The sequence below is a fragment of the Acanthopagrus latus genome, chromosome 21 (assembly GCF_904848185.1).
Source record: "Acanthopagrus latus isolate v.2019 chromosome 21, fAcaLat1.1, whole genome shotgun sequence".
NCBI classification, from domain to species: Eukaryota; Metazoa; Chordata; class Actinopteri; order Spariformes; family Sparidae; genus Acanthopagrus; species Acanthopagrus latus.
Window position 1 is genome coordinate 6,483,277 of NC_051059.1, and position 18,355 is coordinate 6,501,631.

The 18,355-nt window shown below is 40.6% G+C and overlaps 1 protein-coding gene across 2 annotated transcripts; it reads left to right on the forward strand.

Annotated features, from left to right (window-relative positions):
- Positions 1-41: 41 nt before the first annotated feature.
- Positions 42-18,079, forward strand: LOC119010910 (CTD small phosphatase-like protein). Of its 2 annotated transcripts, XM_037083502.1 has the most exons (8): positions 42-1,042; positions 9,959-10,116; positions 10,256-10,288; positions 11,357-11,458; positions 12,232-12,288; positions 12,636-12,728; positions 13,295-13,480; positions 14,893-18,079. In XM_037083502.1, exons 1-8 carry the CDS (start codon positions 967-969, stop codon positions 15,016-15,018), a joined length of 831 nt encoding a protein of 276 aa, XP_036939397.1. In that variant the 5' UTR covers positions 42-966; the 3' UTR covers positions 15,019-18,079. The 2 variants fall into 2 exon arrangements, with proteins under 2 accessions (XP_036939397.1, XP_036939398.1); XM_037083503.1 differs by lacking the exon at positions 10,256-10,288 and having other exon boundaries at positions 76-1,042.
- Positions 18,080-18,355: the final 276 nt, after the last annotated feature.

Here is an 18,355-nt window from a genome sequence, read left to right on the forward strand (position 1 = left end):
AAGCACTAGGTGGCGCTATCGGATTTGTACAAAAATCCCCCGCACACGGCGACAGAAAGCAAACCGACGGCTTTATAATTCTGGATTCGCTTGGTTTGTTAAACGGGCTGTTGTTTGCTCGGGGGCGCGTTAAAGCCGCAGCCAGGACTTGCCACATACAGTACCACAAAGTGTATTATGTTCAAATGTGTTCTTTGTACGCTAATAATAAAGAGCTATAATTTGTTGCGTGGGCGCAACAGTAATTACAGAGGAAAGGAGGCTTGAGAGAGTCGCGTCCAGCCAGCTGCATGGGTTGAGCAATGTGGTGCGGCTGAGTTTGCGCTGCCTGCCTGAGAGAGAATCCATCACAGAAACAAACCGCCCCCTCCCACCGAGTGCCCCCGCTTCAGATGCAACTCAAAATACATAAAGCCTCCATGTTGCACAGGGAATGTAGGGCCAGCAGATATGAACTGTTTGCCTATTTGTCTTAGCTAACTCTGACGTTGAATAACTTGCGTTTGATACATATTTTAGGGCAAGAACAATCCTCCGACGGGCTTCCTAGTGTTTTCAACGTTGTTCCAGACACGGCCTCACATTTTGGATAATCGGAGCTTCACGGCTAACCCGCTAACCCAGGCTACCTGCTAACTTCAGCTAGTTAGCAATCGAACCTCGGCTGGTTTGGTTTTATGTGCTACAAACGCCGTCGGTGCTGTTCACGAAAATATTTGTCTGCAGCGATGATATTTTGCGGAGAGCCATAAATGACAGCCATTCACTGGCCTCCATTCACCACAGTGCTAGCTGGCTGGCTACCACCGCTGCCACAACACTTCGCCTCGGACAGTTGCCTGGCTTTGTGGGCTGGCTGGTCATCCTCATCTTAGACAGCTAGCTAGAGGTAGCTAGCAAACGAAGCAAGCGCGCTACAGAGAATAACATTGTGGGAAACAAAACAAGACTACACCACCCGCCTAAATGGACCACACGTCCATAATAACCCAGGTTTCCAACCCGAAGGAGGAGGAAATAATATCATTTAACCAGGAGAAAGGTAAGGAAAAGTCAAATATGGCTAACGTTAGTGAACTAGTGCTAGCTGGCTAACTACTTTTCTCGATTGACGTTAGCTTGTAGCTCACGCTTGCTAGCTGCTCTGGCAGTTGAAGACACTGGTTGCCTGTTAGCGATAGTCCCGTTTAAACGTGGACATGTAACTAGCGTTGGTTAACAAACTCCGAGGAAGCAACAAGTTTATCAGAAGGGTCTTGTCCCGAATAAGTTATTGAACTAGCTAAACGTGTTCGCTGCGCGTTCAGTGTGAGGAGCGCTCCCGTGTCAAGAAGACTTGTCTTATCCCATTAACGGTGACCGAATTACCTTAAACCTTTTTGTGAGGCAGTTTATGGATGCCCACACGTAGTTAAGCGTCGCTGTGCAAATGTGTGCGTTTCTAAGATTCGGCATTTAACACTTTTTCTTTTAGTGTGAGGGCTACACAACTGGAATAATTGATCTGCTAAGTGACTCAGTCTAGCTAAATGTATCACGACCACATTAAGCTAAGAAGTTCATGGTGGTTTGAGGGGTAGGAAAAGTTTTAAGATTGCTGTCGGTAATGTTGAAAGTATATTGCCCAGTGAATCATTGCGGCATTGGATTTGACTCATGAAACTGTGAGGTGACAAAGCCATCCCCACTGTGGTCAACCTCATAGGATGCACAGATTCGCATAGATATCAGTTTAGCTGCCTTCTGTGATGTGGTCATCCATCCATCCATCCATCCATCATCTGTACACACATATGTACGCCGCTTAATCCTCTGCAGGGTCGCGGGGATGTGGTCATCCATTAACATAAATTAGAGCTAAAGACGGTTAAAGACTTATCTTATATTGGCATCAAAAATGTATTGTCATCTCCAGATCATTATTTAGATTCTCACTTGTTAAGCACCCATGTTTATGGGGATCCCAGGGTCCCTTGTGCCTTAGTTTTCACCTTAACACTATATGTCATGGCTCTCTTTATATTTCTTCACTCACTCTTTTGCCTCATCTGCAGTGGAGGTCAAATCTCTCCTTCAAGACCATAGCCGCTAATGTCCATTCCTGAGGCTACTCAGACACTGTCCAGGTCATCCAGGCCTATGGGGTGTGTATCAGTATCACATCTCAAACTTCACTTGACAGGCCATTTAGTAATATGAGAACTTAAGTCTTTCAAACACAACAATGAATTCTCCTCCGAGGGTACAGATGTATCTCTCAGTAACTACTATGGATTCAGTGTGAGTTGAACATATCATGTGCGATAATCATCGCAGTTATGTGGGAGTTATGAGAGACTGTCTTTGCAGGTTGGGATTTCATCCATGCAGTATTAAATGTATTGCTGCAGAAATATGTAAATTCCACTTCAGAAACAGTTTCATATTATCTCTCAGTAAAAAAATATCAAGACACAGTTGTGTTTTTGTTTGAAAGTTATCAGAAGGTTTTTTTTCAGGGATTGTTTGCTTTTTAGGGGATTGTTTGAGGTTGTGTTATTGAGCAGGGATAATGTGACTGAGCAGGGATAATGTGACGGGGAAGTAATTTAAGGTCACTGGCTATGAGTTTTGCTGAAATGATGTTATTCAATTAAGTGGTTAGTTGATAGGAAATTTCATCTGTTAATGGTTAAAATGAAATTGAATGAATGGTCAAAGTAACTGTTCCAGTAACAATGCCAGACTGTGGTTTCATAAAAGCAGATTTTCGTCTGCTTTCCTTTGTTTGTTCATACATTCATTTTTTCCCCCCTATTGTCTTTTGGCTGTTTGTCAGATGTAAATGTAAGGCATCATTCCTCGCTTGTGATGTGGATTTGTCCTCATTTTTAGATTACATGGTTAATTGAAAGATTGACAGTTTAATTGATTTTATTATTTAACAAGTGTATAGAGAGTTATTTGTCTTCTCTTGAGCTCAGGATTTGCTGTGTAGTGCCAGTTAACAACGTGCTGTTGGTCTGAAAGTATCACTAACTGATTTTTATGCTGTTTCATTATGTAACAAGTTTGTTTTTGTTTTTTTTTAAATCACACCTAATGTTGCTCTGAGCAGAGTTGTCTTTTATGCAGGACACTGTTGAGTTAGGGGATTAAGTAGAGTATTGAAGTTCCTCTGTGTTTTCTTTCTATTTTAAAGAATGAGTCAAACAGTTATTGCCTTGGGGCTAAGTCAGATATTACTATCATTATATGAATACTATGGCCATGTTTTTTCCTCCATTAGTTCTGGATATTTTCTAGAAAACAACAAGGTTTGAGTATGAGGGCCATAGTCATCAGCTGTGTAATGTATTGGAGTTTGATCTGTGTATATACAAGTAACAGGAAGAACTTTTTTCTGTTTTACAGCTGGAGTCTTGCCTATAAATCCTGAGTTACTATACAGTCATCCAATCATATCACTGCCCCTTGTCACTGCAAATTGCATTCCATGTAGCCCATCCCAGCAGCTGTCTTTAAGGAATTTGACAGGTAGTCTTGCATTGCTTGAACAGGCTCCAAACTGTCTGGACAAAAGTTGACCACCTTTGCTCTCAGCGTTGCTCTACAGGCTGTCTTACGACATGCGTCTGCTTTTCACACTGGTTCGACTGCCAAGCTGCAGCCTAAATATAGAATTGCTGCCCTGTTGGCCAGAGCACCACTGACCTCGAGGCCAAGTATAACTACATGGAAAGATGACAATGATCCCTTTTTTTCTCATTTGTCAGTCACACTAGGGTTTAGTTTGGACACAAGGAGCAACTTGATTTTCAAAAGAGGATATTGACTGTGGTCTTTTTTCCTGTTGTGATTTTGTGTTGATGAGGAGGGGTTTCAAATATTTGAAGTTGATACTCTTAAATGGTCCATTCACCCTCCTGTATAGACGTGCAATCCAAGACAGCCCTGAAGATTGACATGTCTGGTGGTATGCATTAAGCACTGCAGTTGTACACTGACTGTCACTGTAACCAGGAAAGTTTTGCCATATTTCTGCCATTTTATTAACCTGTTAATTTATTTCCTGAGGTTTCGTATTAGGGTGGAATGTCAGCTCAGGGGTTGGTCCTGGCTACCAACCAGTTGTGGCCTTTCTATGATGAGATTGCATGTTCACCCTGTACATGTGGGAGTTTCCTCCTACAATCCAAACACATACAGTTTGAGAAATTGGTGACTTTTAAAGGTCCCACACATGTGAACGAGTGTGAATGGTGGTTTATTTGTGTCAGACACGTGTGACACCTCCCCTCTTACACAGAGTGTTCTGACATAGTTTTGTCGCCTGCATAGGATATACAAATTAATGGATGGACTTGTAGTTCAGTTACTTTCAATCTATAGCCAGCTTCAGTATGTTTATTTTTATTAATAACTTTCATTTCTGATGCAAGTTTAGTAGAGATCTGTCATCAAATTGTGAACAATGGCAGATTCCCAAGCTTTTTGGTGATTGGAAAAGTATTTTGCTTTCATTTTTCTTGTCTTACAGCGTTATTATAACATTACATTGTATGTTGAGGCAGACATCCAGAGGTCACTGCAGAGCTGAGTCGGACTCTGAGAGCTGATTGTGTTGTAGCCAGAGTGTGCACAAATATTTGTGAACTGGTTCTTCTGACGTGATTAAGCCTGTTGCTTGTAACACTGCGTCTGTCAACAACTACTGCCCTGCATACTATAGTCTCTAAATTATTGTATTCTGTATTATGGATTACTTTTCTATCAGCCTATTGATAAAAACCCCTCTGTCTTCATCATTTTGTTTGCTTTTGTCTCCACTTCTTCACACACTACATCTTAGCAGATATGTGCATTCGTTTTCAGATTAAGTTAAATTTTTTTACTGTAATTTAAAGGTAAAATCTACCATGTTTGCACATTCAAGTGTGTTTACAGCTCTTTTGGAGTACTACTGTATACTTGGATAAAAGTAGTATTTTGTGTCTCCAGAGGAAGCTGCATGTAATCTTAAATTGCTTCTAGTGATGTCCTATGTGCTATACCGTAGGCTACTGGACTTGAGTGTGTGTGCTTGTGCTTAAACGTCTGAGTCATTTGGCCTAACATTAAACAAACCTTATCCTGCCAACTCTCTGGTACAAAGTCTGTGTAATGTCCGATGTGTGACAACATCAGGTCATCGTCCTGAGAATTCACAGCGTTCAAGTGGGTCTGTTGATGACTTTACACCAATTGTGTTTCATACTGTTCTCTGCTTGCCTATGTATTGTTTTCCACTCTTCCATTTGTATAATTGGTACATGTATCGATATCAGTGCAAAAACAGTCCTAAACACAATGGAGTATTTCTAGTAGATGAGATTGTGTCTAAGACAATCTGTGTTACATGTGTGAAAGGGAAAAGTTGTGCAGTGTCCACATCTCATGTAGAACAGTCTTCTCTCCACTGTGAGATGTTTTAGTGGTATTAAGACAAATGCTTAGTGCACCACTTACAGTAGACCAAATTCAAAGCTTTAGGATTTCACTGCACTGCTTACAACATGTAGTAGGAGGGTATGCAGTTTTAAGCTGAGCTGGATTCACCATCAGCTAAAGCTATATGATGTGTCAGTAATCACAATTCTTCTCATGTCAAGATGTTTACATTGTTGTCCTGAAAGTAATGATTTTTCTCCTTCAGATGTAAGTGGACAGCAGAGTCTTTACCTGAGGAGTTGGCCCTGCTGTGTTGTGCCATTTGTTTATGGAGAGGTTATTTCGTCTCCCCAGTGTAAAAATATGTGCAGTCTTGGCTGCATTGAACAGCATAAACTACAATACTCTGCTTATGCTTGAGTCTTTTGTCCTCATGATAGACACATTTCTGCCTCAGTGTGTTAGGGTTAGGGTTTGAGGTTTGAAGTGAACTGGGATATGATGTTTATTGAAGATCCACTTGAGCTTCTCAGATATTCCCATGACATAAGGAATGACAGTGTTGTTCCGTTTGTCCGTCTCCTCCTGTCTGTCTGCTCGATCTTTGAGAGGTTTTGACAAAGGTCCAGTTTGGGTAGCCACAGGTTCTAAGTGCTTCCCTGATGTGCTTCTGTGCCTTCTCCTTCCTCTCTTTCTTACTGGGCACGGTCTCAGCCTGATTGTTTAGGGTTCTGATGGCCCCAGCTTTGTGCTTCGGAGGGGGATGAGAGTTGAACAGCAAGCATTGACCTGACTAGGTTTTCTGTACCTCAGTGTTGAGGCCTCTGTCTTCTTCAATGTGTACTGCACTGTCCAAGAAGGGCATACTGTCTCTTCTTACATCTTCCAGCTAAAACTTGATGTTATTGTCAACAGCATTTATATGTTCTGTGAAGGTGTCCACTTCCCTTGTTCTAATTTTGACCCAGGTGTTGTCTACATGCCTGAACCAGTAGCTAGGAGCATTTCCTGTGAAGTTTATCAAGGCTCTGCTCTCAACTTCGTCCATGTAGAGGTTGGCCAGTATTGGGGACACTGGTGAGCCCATGGCACAGCCATGCATCTATCTGTGGAAACCTTCACTGTACTGGAAGTAGGTGGTTGTCAAACAGAGGTCCAGAATGGCACAAATGTGGACTGGGGTATAGTTGGTGCTGCTGGACAGAGTGCTGTCCTGTGACAGGCATTTGTCAGACACAGAGCACACATGTGTCCTTAACAACTCTGTAAGGACACTCCCACACAGAGTTTAAAGGCCTCCAACTCCCTGCTAGTTAGTTAGAACCGAAGAAGCCTTTTGGATGAGAGGTGAAAAGTCTTCAGGAAACTGAATGTCCAGTTGGCTATGATAGAGCGCTTTATAATTACCATGCCGTGGATGACTGAGAACATGAATCAACAATATTCAACAATATTTAAAAAAAAAACAAAAAAACACAACAACAACACAACAACAACATACTGCAATTACATTTTACAGATATTATGATTCACAATTCATGGGTATCACAAATGTAGATTTCACTTAAAACTACTGATGATGATGATGATTTTTCTGAGGTACCAAACAAACATGTTATCTCATATCTTAAGTGCAAGAGCAGGCCCTCTCTGCAGCACTCCAGAACTTAATTATGATTCTGTTTTTGTCATCCATTTACTGTTAACAGAAAATTGCAGTTTTGTGAAATCTTTATATTGCATTAATCGCTGTATCCGTTTTGAGAAATTGTACAGCTCTACTTATACCAAAAAGGCCAGAAGACTAAGCTACTTGCTGTGTCCAATCAATGGTTCATGTTTTTTGGTAATGGAACCTTGGAATGTGTTGTGGGAGGTTGTGAATGAATTAACTGGGCTCTGACCATTAACTTTATGAATTAAATACAGATTACCTTCAGTAGTGAATTATTACCCTTCAGCCAGCCCAGGTGAGAGACTTGTTTGATTCCTTGTTCTTCTCTGCGCAGGACTCAGTAGCCCAGGCTGTTTTCTGAGGATCTTTGTGCAGTAAATCGGCCAGTCGTAGTGATGAGTCACAGGAAGCTGATGACTGCCTCACTGTCCCAGTTTTACAGTAATACAGAGCAGAAACAACAAGATGAGTTTCCAGTTTAATAAAGGAAGTCTTGTGGTCCTGATGAGGTTATATTTAGATTTATTACAAGCGTACTATGGCAGATATGACATCCTCAGGGTCCTCATCAGGTTTACCGTCTCACTAAAGGTAGGGGATCATGTAGAACAATTTGCTTATTTCCTTTTGGTTTTTCTCAGAATTCCTAAATAAAGCCTTCTGTAATAATTTGCCCTGGTTTAATCTGCAAACATCAAAATCTCTAAATCAGTTTAGTTTGGTATTGGATGGCTCATGCCGTGTTGTGTGACAGTTTGCTATTTTTTAGTGGATTGAGTCAGATGGTGGCTGTGAAACACTGGGCAGTAGCAGGACGTTCTTATGCATCCTGTTCATTTATCTCCTTCAACACTTTCAGTACGCCACTCTGTGTTTCGGACTCTAGGATGGCATAGTGTTTACCTGATTTATCTTGCTCAGATGACCTAATATACAAAACTGATGGACATGGCCTGTCGCTTCCGCAGACGTTCATCAAAACAAGCCGCCAGTTTGACTCAGTCTGTCATTTATACATTTTACATTAGACCTTTTGCTGCCTTATTATAACTGTTACACATGGCACTACATAAGTTTGTTTATTTAGTTAATTTTCCCCAAGTACCCTCAGTGGAACAACTGAAGTGACTGATTTTTTTAAATTAACAAGCACTTATACAATACAATTTCAGAATATGATAAGTCAGATATAAAACTAATCACATTTTTAATAACAGTAATATGGCAGAAGTCAGTAATCTTGATAACCAAGTAAACGCAACGCACTAAAATATCGTTTAAAACCAGGACATGTTAATACTTGTGCTGTATCAAGATATAATGATATATAGTCTTAAATTATGATGGCGATATATGTATTAGATGTGTAACTTTGTCACTTTCTATGATGTATAGTGGGTTAGGATCTCATTCACAACAAAATATAACTGTATCAATGTGATTATAAACCGTCAGTGAGTACATGTTTACATTAACCGGTGGACACTTGCGAAACGCAGTGAACGCCATGATGTGTACCATCGTGCCAGAGTGCTGTATGAATTGACACACTAGTGCAGCTTCAGGCCAGAGCTGTGTGAACAAACAAAGGTGGAGAAATGATGAGCCTTTGCTGCGCCTGTAATGCAGCGTCTCTGTGTGTAAAGGGCTATTGTTAAGATAGCGGCACAAAAAGCGCCCAAGCATGAAAGGCCGTAATAAATGTGACTGGAAGCCAGCAATCGAGGGAAAAGATAGAGGGATCAATGAAGGCACAAGTGTTTCATGTTGCCATGATGACATGTGTGTTTTTAGCTGTGGAGCACAGATATGAAATATACTCTTCTTTAAACAATAGTGTGGTAGCTCCACACAATGCCCTTTCATGACATGATGTGAGGATACAAGCCTTTGGCTGCTTCTGTGGTGTTTCTATACTGTGGATGTTTGTGCGTAGGACTGTTTTATCAGAAAAAACACTCAACAAAGCTGGATTGATGTAAAAATAGTTCTGGTGTTTGTAATGTGGTCTGAATTTGTTGTGCACTAGCTTGGTTTTATGATATTCTTCCTGCACAGCATTTCCTATGAAAAAATGTCTGGGGATTTGTTTAAGGTCAGGAGCACAGAGTGGCACAATATCAAGATGCCAAAAGACATGACATAATGCTATTTGCTCTTCACTGGTCTTCAGTTGCAAAAGCATTCTGGTTGTGTGAGCCGAGGGGGGACTAATGGGGTGGCGAGGAATGCAGCCTTGTATAGGCTCTGCAGGGTCTGAGGGCCTCCTACCTCCTCCTCCCTTCGTCTCTTGTGCATGTCCAGGCTGCTTCAGTCACTCACCTGCCAGCTGAAACATGGGCGGGGAAACGTAAGCAAGCTTTCAAAATGGAGACTCCTAGGCCAATCAGGTGACAGGATCCATGACAGGGCAAAAAGTGAGGGAGGAGGGTGCAGCTCCCAACTTGTCACTATTAATAAAAGCTCAGTGTCTGATTTAGGCACTGCTCCGTACTCCTGGAATGAGAGCACGCTCTGAACTGTCGCTATGTGTGACTGATGAAGTCACCCAGCCAACCGAGTTATTTTCTGATCAGTGCTTCGGCCAAGCCGGGACAACAAAACCAACACTAATGCCATTTAATCACACTGTCAAGGTCTCACCTATTGTTATGACTGAGTGTAGCTCACACCACTGTGGCCACTCAAGAGAACTGTAATAAACACAAAACAGTTTGATCCCACTTATTGCAGCGGCGTTCACAGCTCAGCATGCAAATAAGCAAACATGAATGCTTCCCGTCCACAGCATGCTCCATTTTTATGTCAGAACATCGATTTGCATATCCACTTGTTCACCCGCCGCTCTCCCACCCCTTCCTTTTGTTTTGACAGCGTCCCAGTCTAACAGCAGCCTAAAGAAGCAGAGGAGCCGGAGCATCTTCAGCACATTCTTCTGCTGTTTCCGCAACTACAATGTGGAACCTCCAGCCGCCAACACCAACACCAGCTCCCTGCCTCCACCTGTTGAGGAGAACGGATCGCCTCCCAAGGTGGGCTGCTCCTCCACTAATCACATCCTATGTGATTATTTTCTTTATCTTCGTGGACCCTTTTAGTCTCTTTTTATGTTCTCTTTCCTACCCCTCACCTTGTTTTTGTATGTCTGTGTGTATCTCTCTTGTATCGTAGTGTGACCAGGTCGAGGTCATCCCTGTCCCTAGTGTATGTATCGCCTTTTTTTTTTCTTTTCCTTTGCATGCAGGCTGAGTGGGCTGGTGCTGGCACATCCTGTCTGTGTGGGCTCCAGTGCTCCTCAGAGAGCTTTTGCTCTGCTACCGTACTGCGATTCATTTTCAGCAGATCGTAGCGCTGGCTGTGAGGAAGGTGTATATGCACCTATGGGTTTAAAATGGTGCCTCAGTGCCTGACCTGCATGAGTGACACTTGGTGGTTTGTATGCTTTTATAAATACTGTGACAATGACTAACATGTTAAACATAAAAAGGTGTGTATTAATTGCTTCAGGTGCTTCCTTGCAAGAGGTAAATCCATTTATTTGCTACTTGTCCATGCAATTAAATATCAGTGAGAGTTTAGCTCCACAGTTGCCCCAACTAAGGGGTAAAAACTAATCCAGCACATCTTTCAAAGGAGAAATTACGTGTGATGTGGTTATCTGGTGGTCTGACCAACACACCAGTCAAAAATTGCACACACGGGTCAAATCACTCATAAGCTGTTGTACAAAGGGAATATCTTAAGATCTAGCGAAAGTGAATGAATTTATACCAGAGCACTGTTCCTGCACTGAGGCATATTTCCCACATGACCTCATCCCATCATGTTTACACTTGAATTTGAAGTATTATTGGTATTTTCATAATGTTTGACTGATTTCAGGGAAGCTAACACTGTTCTCAAGCAGCAGTAGCAGCTACCCTTTTTTGCATGGCCTTTGTCTCTCAGAATGTTTGAAAAGTTTTATTTAATCTCAACAGAAGGGGATTTAAGATAGCACTAAGTTGTCTGAATAGGTGACTGCTGCAGGGGAATTTCCAGTTGTGAAGAAGCCCATTGTGTGTTATTTTTGAATCGATGGGTCCATTAAACGCATCATTTCAGACATGGCTTTATCCCAGCTGCATTGTCACCCATGGAGATGCTCTTTCTAACATGGTGTTGGCTTTTCTGCTAAGCCTTAAGCAGTAATTTATGCAAAGCATATGTTCTTTATCACTCACACTTTCTCTCAATATATCTAAAATTGTCTCCCTTGTCTTCCACCCATAGCCACCAGCCAAATACCTCCTCCCTGAGATGATAATATCTGACTATGGCAAAAAGTGTGTGGTGATTGACTTGGATGAAACACTCGTCCACAGCTCATTCAAGGTAAGAGGAGGCTAAAACTACAAAAACAGTTCACTATTGATGTTGTGTGCCAGTCTACAGTTTTTAGCTGTCACTGTGGGAGCTGGTGAAGGGCTTTATCCTAGAAAGATAGTCACCTGTTGGCTCACCCCCCTCAGTCTTTGCCTTTTTAAAAATGCAATAGAATAAAAATCTTGATTTACACCACAATGAAAACATATGTGATTTTTTTTTTATTTAGCATTTAACTACATCATTGTACACCATATTATATACACATCATCTGTTTTTATTTATATTCAAAACAAAAAAACTGCAAATAACCTGCAGGAAGTCAATTGTGTGTCAAATCCATTGGATCACTGTACAAACAAAGCCAGGAGGGGAGCAGGTGGTGGAGGATGTGCTGTAGTAAGAACAAGGGCAATATTGCAGTCCTGATTGTGCACTTAAAATAAAAGCAGAATTGTAATAGGAAAGTTTGAAGGGAGGTTAATGCTGGGAACTAGTTGCAGTTAATACAATTACAATTCTAAAACTTGAACCAACATTGTCACATATAAAAAGTTGGAGGATGACCACCTTGTTGGATAACTAAAGAGGTTACAGAAGGACAGAGGACAATGAGGAGGGATTTGTTTTGGCAGAAAAAGGCTGTAATTATTCCCTCTCCCTGCCAGAGATTTGATAGTCTGTTAATATAAGGTTTAATGTTGCTAGCAGGACCTCTGCTGAGCAGTTGTGGTACTACACCAACAGTCTGAATATTGATATGCTGTTGTTTCTTCTCACAGCCCATCAGCAATGCTGATTTTATTGTTCCAGTGGAGATCGATGGTACCGTTCATCAGGTATTGTACACACAATAAATGGACGTACAGTATACCTGTTTTAATAGGGGCAAGAGTTCCATTTATGTGAAGAACCTGAAGAGAATGGCTGTGATCCAGTTCAAGTAATCCAGGATAGGCTGTGTGTATGATGGTTGGCCTATTCATGATTACTTGCACTGGGTGGCAGCCGCTGGGGCATCTAAACCGAGAGTGAGAATTTCAGAGAAGGCGCTCATGAAGTGAAAGATTTTTCATAAAGCAGGATGTCAAAAGCATGAATTTTTCTGTAGCAATCTCCAAATGTATTCTTGTATGCAACTTAATGCTGTGCATCCTGTGCCTGAACTCTGTGATGTGTCTTGCAGGTGTATGTGCTGAAACGACCCCATGTGGATGAGTTTCTTCAAAAGATGGGAGAGCTATTTGAATGTGTGCTCTTTACAGCCAGTCTTGCCAAGGTGTGTTAAGGCCGGCCCTGTTTTCTGTCCTGACATATGCTTTGGTTACAAGCCAGTGACAGCTATGGAACAACATTTTCTATTTCCTTGTTCTGCTCTAAAAATGATCTTCTCTTGCTGTCTGAGTTTTCACACTTCCTCTGTATCACTCTCCATCTGTGTCTTTTTGCATCTTAGCCAATAATGCATGGGTAAGTTTAATGAATGAGAGAGAGATACAACTGTCCTAAGGGCCTAAAATAACTGTAGTATCAGATGTTCCTTGTGCTGAGTTAAAAGCTAGGTGTCACTGGTGCTTGTTGTGTCATATTAGTATTTAAAAGTAGTATTTCCTGAGGCTTCTTCCCTGTCAGGTAAACACACCCTTCCTTTTAGAATAATAGTACAACATTTATGAGATGTTTTTGTTAGTGCTCTAGTTGAGGCATTTGACCACAGCAATTTGCATCACAGTGTGTATTCATCATGCAATCTGATTTGTAGCTGTACAGCGGTGAAATTCAAGATGTTTGACATTTGTTTTCATCTCATGGCAACATGTTGGTGTGTTTGATTGGCTTGGACAGTATGCAGACCCTGTGGCAGACCTGCTGGACCAGTGGGGTGTGTTCCGAGCGCGACTTTTTCGAGAATCCTGCGTTTTTCACAGAGGAAACTATGTCAAAGACCTCAGCCGGCTGGGACGAGAGCTCAGCAACGTCATCATTGTTGACAATTCACCCGCCTCTTACATTTTCCACCCAGAGAATGCTGTGAGTTTTTAAACCATGAACCCAACTGTAACAGAAATTACTTTTGTGTTAAAGTGTACATTGCCACAAACTGAACTGTGAAATTGAGGCTCACCTTGATTGCTACCTTCTAATGTACTTCATTATCCCATTAGTCTGTATAAAATCTACACACAATTGAAATCAAAATAGTTTTAATTTCAAGGAAAAATTATGCTGGGATTACACTTTGAGAATTACTTTGAGATGTCAGGCATGTTATTTAACATGTGCCAGAAAATTGCTGTTTGAACACTGGACTTGAATGAACCTTACAAATCAGTGCAGGCTCACTTTTGAAAACCATTTGAAGAACGTAAACATTTAATCACATGAAAAGGCTTACACAGCTGCCATAAATTAGATCAGAGAGAGCCTGGCAAAAAAAAATGTTGATCAATTGTATGCGTAAGAAGCAACTAAGCGAAAATGTTGTGAGATATTTGAGTTTACTTGGTATCTCATGTAGTAGAGCCTGTGTCGCATGCACTGAGGTTGAGTCCTCAGCAAGAGCACAGGTGTGATACCAAACTGTGCTAACTGTGTCTTAACTGCATGCAGTGTTTGAGCAGATGAAAACTGAATATTAAAATATCATTCAGAATGGTAAGTAATCCCATAGGCTATATAAGCACTAGTATAGCTCAGCTGTTTTTTGTTTGTTTGTTTTTTAAGTTAAAATTGTTTAAAACCTTTCATATAACTTTCTAGTAGGTTACTTCATGTTTGATCATTTTAATTCTAAACACTTACACATGGGTTGATGTAATTTTAAATACTTTTTTACTTTAAAACCATATACCCACTAAACACATCCGAGTTTTCTACTCTGATGTGTTGTTAGATGTAACCCTAACCCCAAAACATGGTTTCCTATCAGTGAAATAGAGGTATATGGATTAACATGCAACAAATACAGTCAATATAATCTTTTGCAATTGTATTTTTTATGTAGCGATTATCAATCTATTGTAGTATGTAGGTCTATAACTTGGCATTTGTCATTAAATAATTCATAAAATTGCTAATTTTTTTTATTGATTTTCCACAAATTTATTTTTTTTGACTGATCGTGGTTAATAAGACAAATAAAATATCTACATGCTGCACAGTCCGTGTTAAAATAATTGTTTACCTTTCTGTTCAGTATTACAGGAGCTCAACAACTGCTATAGTAACTTAGCTTGAACTATGTTGAATTTGCTTCATGGAGCCAAATCAATTGAATAATGAGTCAAACTAACCAAAATAAGCCTGGCTAATTTGGTAAACTTGCTCAATGGAACAGGCCCCATGCCCAGTTTTCTAGCATTCTGTCCCTACATTAGATTCCAGTGATGATAGTCATGCTATAAAACAAAAGCTAACTGCAGGTGGTTCTCCTGTCTCCAAAGGTTCCAGTCCAATCCTGGTTTGACGATATGAATGACACAGAGCTCCTGGACCTGCTGCCTTTCTTTGAGGGACTCAGCAAAGAAGAGGAGGTTTACGGAGTCCTGCAGAATCTGAGAGGCAGGTAGCAGGACAGCCACAGCGCTGCCTGCGCTCTCCACAATCCTCTCTGTCCATCTCTGCCCTTTTCTACAACCACATCTCTCAGACTCAGGCAGATCCTTCCACATGCGGCCCTCTTGTCTCTGCCCCAAGGGGACGCCTTGGAGTCTCACTGTGGAAACCTTCACGACACCCCGTCTCTTCTCTCATCTCCTGATGACTGGCTGCCTTCTGAGTGCCATCATAAAAAACACATACACTAAATATCCCAGGAGCACTGTGTTCGACAAAAGTGTACAGAGGGTCCTAAGTTGGTAATATTGGGGACAAAATACTAAGAGGAATGAACTCTGGTCTTTATTTTCAAAGCAACAAAGTTTTACTATTCGGTGAAGTGCTTGTTTTAAAACCAAAAAGAAAACCCAACAAGTTTTTTTTTTTCTGAAACTTCTTTTGTGGTACCACACAAAAGTCTGAAAAGATTTAGTCCTCGTATTGTTGCTATGCAGGCAGTTTCTGGTAGTAGAAAGGACTGTGATTCTCTTTTCTTACTGAATGAAGTGCCTTGTGTGAATGTTGTTTATATGGGGAGATATTTTGTACATGGCATATTTCCAGAGTACTTCAATCTTTTCACACACGATATGCTTTAAAGTGAACACACAAGTATCTTGATCTAAAACTTTTACACTAGTTTTTTTGATCATCAAACGCTGGGTAATTGTCTCCATAGTATTCTATATATTTTCCCAGTATGCTTGTGCCATTATTTAGATGTGACTTTGTTTTCTTTCTGCTTTCATTATATGTAGAATTAGCTAATTTGTTTTAGGCAAAGGAGTACGTTTGCAATTGTGAACCTTACACCCTACCTGCAACTCCAGTAGTTCTTTGCGTTTGATAGTTTGATCTGAAATCTCAGATACAGTTGTGCCATTTATTTTCTCTCTCACAGTATCCCCCTTTATCTCATTTTATTATTTGCCAAATAAGGAAATTATTTTTTAACAGGCTTCATATCTTTAACAGGGGGTCAGCTATAATTGTGAAATCATTAGTAGTAAGCATAGCATTATAGGTTTTATTCTTTTGACAAATAGTTGTCAAATACCTTTGTATGTTTTTTAATGTTATGAGGTCCTTGTTTGTCAAGTCTTGCTTATCATATGGCTAGCTTTTAGCACACATTTCTTCCCTTGCTTCTGTTTTGTTTGTATTTTTTGGCACACATAAGTGGTGCAGCTTCACCCAGAGATGATCTTTCTCCAGAATTGTACACAGTTGCAAAGGTATCCCTCTTGTTGTTTGAAATGGTCTGGGATCTTACAGTAAATGGGTCGAGTGCCATGTTTTGTTTTTTTTCATGAGGTTAGTGTCTTTAGGGAATATAGATATGTGTCAGATCGAGTCTGGATAGTGTTAAAATCTCACCATTCTCTCCTGATTTACATACAATGGCGGCCCGCTCTCGTCCGGTCCTGGTGTAAAACCAGCGGAGACGAAGTGTGGTGTTTACCTTCCCAGACTCTTTTGAACTGCTCTTCACCTCAGTGCCTACGTTTTGAGAGGAGCCACACAAACCGAATGCTGCAACATTAGCTACCATGGCAATAACCTTTTATGGGGTAGTTTCCATCCCACGTGTTTGGTTTGGGTGTCTAGAGCACTTGACACGGCTAGCCAGGCGAGGCTTAGTTGACAGTAATGGCTGGCCTGATTATAACAATGACTTGTAGTGTTCATGGTTAGCATACATTTTTCACATTATTTGATCCGAAAACTGGACAAACGCATAATTTTGTCATTTTCGAGTAAAAATTAAATTATTAGAATGTCCAAGTTATATTTTTATCCAGGATTAAAATACTGAAGCAGCTTGAATGTTGCTTGGTTTATCTCAGCAACAGCAGCCAAATGACCATGTATAGTGAGCTACATTGCCATAGTATTCAGCTTATGTTGTGCCAGAAAGTTAAAAAAGGAAAAAAAAAAAAAAAGACGCCTTCCAAACCTACAGATGGGGGGTTTGTTCTGGCCTCGTCCAGACAGCCTCCAGATATTGGGGGCCAGCTCTAAGTGGAACACTACTGGGGCACTGCAAAAGGACTGTGAAGAACCTCATCATGGCATTGATGCCTTACTGCCTGTGGAGGCACAAAGCAATGTTTCTTCATTTATTCCATCTTCACGTTTTCAGTGTCGTCTCATTAGTATTGACTTATGGAGTGTGAAAGCGGCTCTGCCACATATGTAGACCATATATGGTCAGGTGACTTAACATTGTGAAACAATAAAATGAAGCGTAAAGATGCTTCGTGGTCCCATCAAGGGGACTGTATGCTCCAACAAACCTCATTTGCTTTATTGCTTGGTTTATGGCTCATGATGTTACATTAAAAAGACCTACACTTCTTCATAATTTCCAACATTTCTTTTTTCCAAGTTGAAAGGCTGCTGCTCCTTCAGGCATATTGAAATCTTTACTTTCTTTTGCATAAGCGTTTGTGTTGGTGGTTTCAGTGCAATGTCCTTTTATAAGAAGCGTTTAGTCGACTCTTCTCAACCTCTCAATGATGACCTTTTCTCTGAAAATGTTGTTTGTATCATTGTGATATTTTTCTACCTACCTTTTGTCAGTATTTGGTTTGAAAAGTTGCATATTACCCATTGTATTCAGCTTTTTTTTTTTTTTTTTCTCGCCTCTTCCTTTCAGATCTGTAATGTCCCTCTCTCTTGCCTTTTGGTAAGCGTTCTCAGTCAGGTCTCGTCTTTCCTCTCGGGAGACGTGTGTGCATGTGTGTGGGTGTTTGTATGTGTGCGTGCACAGGCATCTTGTTTGTGCTTCCTTACAGTGTTCCTTTTGTGTTATCACCTCACTCATAATCACACGTTCATCATTTTGTATTGATTTAACACCAAAGTTCTACAACACTTGAGTTCAAGTCACAAGTTATTCACTTTTTTTTTTTTTTTTTAAACACTTGTTGGTTCTTGTTGGCTTATTTTGAGTGTCAGCAGTGTGTTGTCATCCTGAGCATCATTTTTTTTTTCTTTCTTTCCATAATAAAAGGCTTCATTAAAATAATTGTCATGTCTATTTTTATTCCACTGTCAAACATGGTACATTAATTAAGGCCAAAGATCATCACTTAAACTTGGTGTGACTGACGATTCCTCCATCTCTCTGTGCCTGGTCATTTAACTCCAGACGTCACGAGAGAGCATGTTACCGTCTTCTGTTGACATATTTTGCAGTCAACTTCATTTATTTGGTCATTAGTTTCCTTTCAGACATCATAATAAAGCACTTTTTTTTATGGAGGACTGTTGCTTGTCTTCTGTCAGCAGTTTAATGGCAGCCAA

Coding starts and splice junctions, on each gene's coding strand:
- LOC119010910 (XM_037083502.1), top strand. CDS start 967: ATGGACCACACGTCCATAATAACCCAGGTTTCCAACCCGAAGGAGGAG. Junction 10,117..10,255: donor AGAACGGATCGCCTCCCAAG/GTGGGCTGCTCC, acceptor CTTGTATCGTAG/TGTGACCAGGTCGAGGTCAT. Junction 10,289..11,356: donor AGGTCATCCCTGTCCCTAGT/GTATGTATCGCC, acceptor TTCCACCCATAG/CCACCAGCCAAATACCTCCT.